Below are 8522 nucleotides of genomic sequence, written 5' to 3'. Positions count from 1 at the left end.
TAAAATTTCTCAAGTTGTGGGGACCCCCAACAGTAACATTTTCGTAGCTTGGGTTGTCGGCACCCAAGGCAAGTTAATTGCACCCCTAAACCACGGACATTTAGTGCTCCCCGAGACCCTTCCACTCATACAGTATTAAAACCCCTTATGGTACAGTTTAGAATGTACCACTCTGTTCTTTCTTTCCCTTTCATCTTGCTCTATCCTAATTTCTTGCCCCCCCCACCCATGTCTCCAGCCTTCTGTCTTGTTCTCTTATTCTTTGCCCCCCCCCCCCCCTCTCTTCCCTATTCCTTCAATGTATTCTCTTTTTATTCCTTCTCTTACTCCTTGGTGGGGGGAAATGGGATGAGTGCTAGTGCTTTGGGGTGGGGGGAGTTCTGATCGGTCAACTTGGGTGCTCTTGATGAAGGTCATCTGCTGATCTGAGAACTGTAGTGAGGACTTCTAATGGCAACTATAGTCACAGATAGTGTTACTCATTGTGTCTCCAGCTCTGTGGTGTCTCGTAGCAGTGACACCTATGCCGAAATCAGGAGATAGGGTCTCCTTCAGCCCCTCCCACTTCACATTCCTCACCAGTCAACTGACCTCTAGTCTCTGCCCCCCCAGCCATGCCATGAACTGAATGGGTGGCTGAGGGTTACAGGAACAGCCCAGAATTCGGTGACCCCTGGAAAATAGTAATTTTGAGCCCCGAAGGGTTTCCCGACCGCCAGGTTGAGAACCACTGCCATAGGGCATCACGTGCAGCTCTATAGGGCGGCGGCACGTGCAGCTCTTTAGGGCGGCGGCACGTGCAGCTCTTTAGGGCGGCGGCACGTGCAGCTCTTTAGGGCGGCGGCACGTGCAGCTCTTTAGGGCGGCGGCACGTGCAGCTCTTTAGGGCGGCGTCACGTGCAGCTCTATAGGGCGGCGTCACGTGCAGCTCTATAGGGCGGCGTCACGTGCAGCTCTATAGGGCAACCAACAGGAATGGACCAGAAAATCTGTATATACATTGGACTTGCACAACCATAGTAAACATACAACCCTATATTCTCACAGTAGCAGTGAGCAGCCACCTACCTCTGCAGAAATGGTCCCAGGAGCTTCCATCTTTGTTTCTTAAAATGGAATGTGTCACGTCTGGCTAAGCTCCTTTACAGTATATTTCCCACTCGCTATCCCATTGCCTTAATCATTGAAGTCCCATCACCAATTTAGAATGGAGGAAGGGTTAGAACTGCTGTCGGGTTTTTGTTGCTCTCTCTAACTGGGGATCTCTCAGCTGCCTTTAGGTCTACAAATCCAGGACAAGAAAAATGGAACAGAGAGCGATAAAACCAGACAGAGGTTCCAACCCTTCTCCATTGGAGAAATTTCCCATCACCTTCCATCCTTCTGACCTCCCAATGGGATATGAATGGGGTGGCGGGGGGGTTCATCAATGAGAGCACTGGCAGTGATAAACAAAAGCAGAGATTAGGGGCATCCCTCATATGCCCACAAAGAAATCAATGTTGGGATGATGGTACCCTGCACCCCCCTACTTTATTTAACAGTGTAGACCAGGGGTCTCAAACTGGTGGCCCTCCAGCTGTTGCGAAACAAGTCCCATAAGGCATTGCAAGGCTGACAGTTACAGTTACAAGCATGACTCTCCCACAGGCAGAGACATGATGGGACTTGTAGTTTTGCAACAGCTGGAGGGCCGCCAGCTTGAGACCCCTGCCAATCACGGTGGTCACACAGCTATGAATTTTCAGATCGGGAGCTTTCCAATCATGTGACCGCCAATCACGGTGGTCACACGACTATGAATTTTCAGATCGGGGAGCTTTCCGATCAGGTGACCGCCAATCACGGTGGTCACACGACTATGAATTTTCAGATCGGGGAGCTTTCCGATCAGGTGACCGCCAATCACGGTGGTCACACGACTATGAATTTTCAGATCGGGGGCTTTCCGATCATGTGACAGCCAATCACTGTAGTCACATGATTATAAATCCCAGCAATCTAAACCCCTTAAAGGGCCGGGAGGCGCTGGCTCAAAGGGGTTAAAACTTTCCCCAGCTTTTGCTACGAGTGCTAAACAATTCTGCTTGTGTTACCTGCGAGACACCCAATTTCAAGCCCCTCCCACCATCACATAAACCAATGAAGGCATCATTGACTCATTCCTTGGTTTGTGTGAAGTCAGGGGAAGGTGACAACATTCGGAGCTGAAATCAAGGCAGTAGCAGCAGTACAAGTCTGCGATTTGCAGGGTATGACAGGTACACTTTGGGGGAGGGAAGAAAGTCCAACTCCCTGCAGATCGACCGACAGAGCAGAAAGAACTGACGTCCACCAAGAGTCTGTAAAAAGTGTGCATTGAAGGTGCATCAATCGGAATGTGCGGATTGTCACACACACTGTGCTGGGCTCATCTGGCAATACCAGAGTCTGCCACCAGGTGTCCTCCTTCCTCCAGCAGCAGCAAGTCCAGAGCAGAGGCTCTCGCCATTCGCCGGTGGATGCGTCGGAGTCGCAGGATGTAGAGTACGATGGAGAGCAGGACCACCAGGATGCAGGCGAAGAATAAATAGTGGTTGTAAACGAAGGAGATGCGATACCAACTCACGTGCGCCGGGCGAGCGTTCTCCGGACGAATATCCCTGCAAGAATCAAAAAGATACAAAGCGTGAGGAGCAAATCCATAATGGGGATGAACATCAAAGCCCTATTCTGGGCGAAAACGATTATTTGGGTGTAGCTCATTTTTATTTACCGTATATACTCGGAGTATAAGCCGACCCGAATATAAGCCGAGGCACCTAATTTTACCACAAAAAAATGGGAAAACGTATTGACTCGAGTTTAAGTCTAGGGTGTCCATCTGCATGCCTCACTGTGTCCATGTGCATGCCTCACTGTGTCCATGTGCATGCCTCACTGTGCCCATGCCTCACTGTGTCCATGTGCATGCCTCACTGTGTCCATGTGCATGCCTCACTGTGCCCATGCCTCACTGTGCCCATGTGCATGCCTCACTGTGCCCATGCCTGACTTTGCTCATGTGCATGCCTCACTGTGCCCATGCCTCACTGTGCCCATGTGCATGCCTCACTGTTCCCATGACTAGACTGACGTTTAACTCTGGAGTCTATGGAAGGGGTGCCCGGCTTTGAAAAATCGGTGCTCCCCGGCCGTAGGTCCCCCAGACAGCAAACTTTGCACACTATTAGAGGAGAAATGGGGCTACATGTGTGCCAAGGTTGGGGTCCAGGGGACCTACGGCCGGCCGGTCCCGGGTCACCAAATTCCGGGAGATCAGGCGCAAAAAGGTGACTCGAGTATTAGCCGAGGGGGGCATTTTCAGCACAAGAAAAATGTGCTGGAAAACTCGGCTTATACTCGAGTATATACGGTATTTTCAACCGGTCTGTCACATGACAGGAGGCGGCAGCAGAAGATCTCTAATCTTCACAGAAAGTCAGCCCCACATTTCCTACCCAGGGGACCGGACACAGCAGCTCTATATGGAGCCGGCGCCCAACGGCATCTTTAACAATAGCTGGTTGCTAAGGAGTGGGCCGGGAAGCCGGCCGCCATGTCCTTAGCAACCAATGATTCAACAGAAGAGGATGTCTGCAGCCGACAAAGGCTTCCACTGCTTGACAGTTCTTAACCACTTTTGGACCGAGCCTATTTCTGACACTTGTTGTTTACAAGTTAAAAATCTGTATTTTTTTTGCTAGAAAATTACTATTCTTTTTTACTTTAATGCATACACTGCTGCAGGATCCCCCCAGCCCCCCACCCCTTATTCTTACCCAAGCCCGATCCAGCGACGTGCACGATAGCAGCTGTCCTTGATGCCGTCTCCTTTATCATTGGGTAGATTGACCGCAGCAGGAAACAATTGGCTGCTGCTCCTGTCAATCAACTCCGGTGACCAGGGAATGGACACAGGAGCGAGCATGCATGAGTGCCCTCCATTCCTAATTGGAAGCGGCTTTCTGTGGGGGCACTGCACAGAGAAGCGGAGCAAGGAGCGCTGGTGGGGGAGGAGAAGTAGAGGAGGTTCGGGGGCTGCTCTGTGCAATTCCATTGCACACAGCAGGGAAGTATAGAAATATTTGTTATGAAAAAAAAAAAAATTTATTTATATATATATATATATATATATATATATATATATATATATATATATATATATATATATAAATAAAACAACAATAATAATAATTTATAAATCGCTAGGTTAGACTGAACTGTGAGCAGTGAAAGGGGCTGGGTCCACCAGCCAATCACAGCCTAACATAAAGGGTAACCCCGTTTTAGTGTGGTCTGTGGCAGCTCTGGAGTTGAATTTGGAAAGCAGTGCTGCCATGGGTCACACCTATTATTATGGCTAATGGGCGTCCCCTGGTTCTAAAATGGTGTAGGAGACTTATCCGGGTTCAATCCATAGCTCAGGAGCAGAAGTGAATTTATTTTTCAAGTTACACTAGTCCATCCAGTTCAACGTGTGTGTGTGTGTGTGTGTGTGTGTGTGTGTGTGTGTGTGTGTGTGTGTGTTCGTGTTGATAATAATTTTCCATATCCCTGTATACTGTTGTTCACCAAGATGCACATCCAACATTCTTCTAAAACTATCAATACTTCCTGATGACACCACTGATTGTGGAAGGGAGTTTCACATCCTTTTATATTTATAAAAGAATGTTCAAGGTGCTTTCCCAGAAAGCAGAAATACTCAATAAGCTTAGAATGTAAGGGTCATGGTGATCCCGCACAGGTGCACACTTACCTGAGAGGCAGGAAGCGGGTCTTGTAAAGGATGGCACCAAGCGTCCACTGAACCTCCTTGTCATATACCAGCTGGGCAGTCCTGAGGTTTGAATAGTCATGTGGAAAATGAAAACCGTCATGGAGAATTTTATGCACCCAGGCAGACTTGAAACACTGATACCTGTAAGAGAGGGATAATGGGTGCTGGAAATACTCTACTATAAATATACAAGACAGTGTGCCCAGGGAGCCCTAGAGGACAAGGCCACTTCCTACCATAATGTCCTAAGTACTCAGCAATCAGAGACACTCATTATCACAGACTCTCTACTCTTATCCTTTATCCTCAACGTCATAGGAGTTATTTCTTCCACTCCCACCACCATCCAACTCATAATTACTCCTCAGTTCCTTTGCCATCCAACTCATAATTACTCCTCAGTTCCTTTGCCATCCAACTCATAATTACTCCTCAGTTCCTTTGACATCCAACTCATAATTACTCCTCAGTTCCTTTGACATCCAACTCATGAAACTACTCCTCAGGTCCTTAGGATTAGGGTTCTCTTTAGATTATCCTTTATCCTCATTGTCATAGGAGTTTTTTCTTCCTCTCCCACCACCATCCAACTCATAACTACACCTCAGTTCTTTTGACATCCAAATCATAACTACTCCTCAGTTCCTTTGAGATTCCAAATCCCAACTACTCCTCAGTTCCTTTGACAGCCAACTCATAACTACTCAGTTCCTTTGCCATCCAACTCATAACTACTCCTCGGTTCCTTTGCCATCCAATTCATAACTACTCCTCAGTTCCTTTGCCATCCAATTCATAACTACTCCTCAGTTCCTTTGCCATCCAATTCATAACTACTCCTCAGTTCCTTTGCCATCCAATTCATAACTACTCCTCAGTTCCTTTGCCATCCAATTCATAACTACTCCTCAGTTCCTTTGCCATCCAATTCATAACTACTCCTCAGTTCCTTTGACATCCAACTCATGAAACTACTTCTCAGTTCCTTTGACATCCAATTCATAACTACTCCTCAGTTCCTTTGCCATCCAACTCATAACTACTCCTCAGTTCCTTTGACATCCAACTGATATCTACTCCTCAGTTCCTTTGACATCCAACTCATGAAACTACTACTCAGGTCCTTTGACATTAAATTCATAACTACTCCTCAGTGCCCTTGACATCCAAATCATAACTACTCCTCAGTTTCTTAGGATAAGGGTTCTCTTTATATTATCCTTTACCCTCAATGTCATAGGAGTTTTTTCTTCCTCTCCCACCACCATCTAACTCATAACTACTCCTCAGTTCTTTTGACATCCAATTCATAACTACACCTCAGTTCCTTTGACATCCAACTCATAACTGCTCCGTTCCTTTGACAATGCTAAAATGTATTTGGTCTTGCCAATAAAGCATACTTAAATTTGAAGGAGACAGTGAAAACACACAAATCTAAAGCCCAGAGATGATAATGTTTGGGGCGGATGTTCAAAATCAGCTGAGACTGTGGCACAGGCTTTCACTTACAGGCTGGCCATGTAAAAAAATGACATTCACCCAAGTAAGAATTTTACTTTCAGAAGCACCACACAGGAAGCTCCAGGGTGGACTTACTTCAGACGGTGCAGGTCAGCATGGGCGGAGTAGAGATTGTTTTTAAAGCGCTCTGTTAAAGTGTTCCATGGCATTCTGCAGTAATCCTGGGGGAGGAAATCAAAAGGGAACAGATTAGGAGTTGCACTCACCAGAATCTGTGGACCAAGTTATTTTCTAAGGCCGTTACCTTGGCAGCTTTGGAGAACTTGTGACTGTCGTACATTCCCCCCATACGCAGCACATCCTCTGTGCAGTAAAAGAACTCGGAAAACCCATAGAACTCGCTATTGGAGAAGTCAATCACCGGCTGGTACACTCCATTCAGATAGGCCTGAGAGTCGTCTGATTTGGACAATATCGGATCGAGTAGCTGCCGGCAGCCGTCCCAATCCCCTTTCCCTAGAATATGGAAGTCCAGGTTCTGTCGCTGGAGCTGGTCTTTGTGGCCAACGGGCAAACATGGGTCCAAAAATGGAGTGTTGGAGTTCATACCAGTCTGATCTTTTGAAATCCTAAAAGAAGAATGTTTTGTAAGAAAACTATATGAAGAACCACAATGGACACAACCGGGACATATGAAAGGTTCTTCATTCACAAACATTTGTTACAGACACCAATCATTCACATCACAACCGGCCAATACTATATCCTTGTCCACCGCCTAACTGGGAAAATCCATCATTATTTTGAAAATACTGGGGTTATGGCTGCAGCTAGATGACATCTTCAGTATCATTTTTATCCTCAGGAGTTTATCTTTTCTGATAAAAAGTGGTCTGATTGGCGCATTTGCTGCTGGACTACTGTTAGACTCTCTCCCCCCTTGCTTTCCAGCGGTTCCTGGGCTTACCTAAGTGATCGGCAGCTCCGGGAACCGATCCAGTGCTGGCAGCAGCTGGGCACAGAGATGAGTGAAGGAAAGACGGCCTCCGATCATCTCTATGGCCTAAGAGGACCAGCGCAACATCATGACGTGACTTTTAGACCCATGTAAACAGGGCTTTTATTTTCCCCCTCTTAAGCCGCTTTTCATTAGCCACTAGATTACGTTCAGAAGTGGTGCGAGGGGACATTCACCTCTCTATTTACACACAGAGCCATGGCTCGGCCCCGCCCCCTCTCTCCCCTTATTGGAGAGGTGGGTACAGATGTACTTCCTTCTTTCTCCTCTGTACTCAGCCAAGCAAACAGACAGCAGCGGTCTGGGGCCCCCCAACTGCATTGGACAGTCCAGGAATGGCAGCAGGAGGGGGTCCCCTCAGTGATTGGGCAGCTGTAGAGCCAATCTGCTCACTTCTACAGGAAAGCCCAACACCGGCTCTAAAAAGGATACCAGATAGATATAAAAGTATGGGAGATATCAGAGGTTTGGGAGAAATTGAGATATGGGAGGTATTGAGGTACGAGAAAGATGGAGATATGGGAGGTACGGGACAGAGAGAGAGAGAGAGAAAAAGAGAGAGAGAGAGAGAGAGAGAGAGAGAAAGAGAGACACACATGGGAGGTACGGGGGAGAGAGAGATGGGAGGTACGGGGGGGGGAGAGAGAGAGAGAGAGAGAGAGAGAGAGAGAGAGAGAGAGAGAGAGAGAGAGAGAGAGAGATGGGAGGTACGGGAGAGAGAGAGAGAGAGAGAGAGAGAGAGAGAGAGAGAGAGAGAGAGAGATGGGAGGTACGGGGGAGAGAGAGAGAGAGAGAGAGAGAGAGAGAGAGAGAGAGAGAGAGAGAGAGAGAGAGAGAGAGAGAGAGAGAGAGAGAGAGAGAGAGAGAGAGAGAGAGAGAGAGAGAGAGAGAGAGAGAGAGAGATATGGGAGGTACGGGAGAGAGAGAGAGAGAGAGATAGATAGATAGATAGGTACGGGAGAGAGAGAGAGAGAGAGAGAGAGAGAGAGAGAGAGAGAGAGAGAGAGAGAGAGAGATATGGGAGGTACGGGAGAGAGAGAGAGAGAGATAGATAGATATGGGAGGTACGGGGGAGAGAGAGAGAGAGAGAGAGAGAGAGAGAGAGAGAGAGAGAGAGAGAGAGAGAGAGAGAGAGAGAGAGAGAGAGAGATATGGGAGGTACGGGGGAGAGAGAGAGAGAGAGAGAGAGAGAGAGAGAGGGAGGTACGGGGGAGAGAGAGAGAGAGAGAGAGAGAGAGA

The 8522-nt window shown here is 47.6% G+C and overlaps 1 protein-coding gene across 1 annotated transcript in view; it reads right to left on the bottom strand.

The window, feature by feature from the left end:
• Positions 1-2340: 2340 nt before the first annotated feature.
• Positions 2341-8522, bottom strand: part of ENTPD7 (ectonucleoside triphosphate diphosphohydrolase 7) — a gene marked incomplete in the record, with an annotated part of 38213 nt that continues 32031 nt past the window's right edge. The window contains 4 exon segments of the mRNA XM_040361295.1: positions 2341-2642; positions 4781-4942; positions 6401-6486; positions 6570-6894. Coding sequence (XP_040217229.1) covers positions 2411-2642; positions 4781-4942; positions 6401-6486; positions 6570-6894 — 805 coding nt within the window.

This window comes from Rana temporaria, chromosome 8 (assembly GCF_905171775.1).
Source record: "Rana temporaria chromosome 8, aRanTem1.1, whole genome shotgun sequence".
Classification (NCBI taxonomy): Eukaryota; Metazoa; Chordata; class Amphibia; order Anura; family Ranidae; genus Rana; species Rana temporaria.
This window is presented reverse-complemented; position numbering and strand designations above follow the sequence as displayed.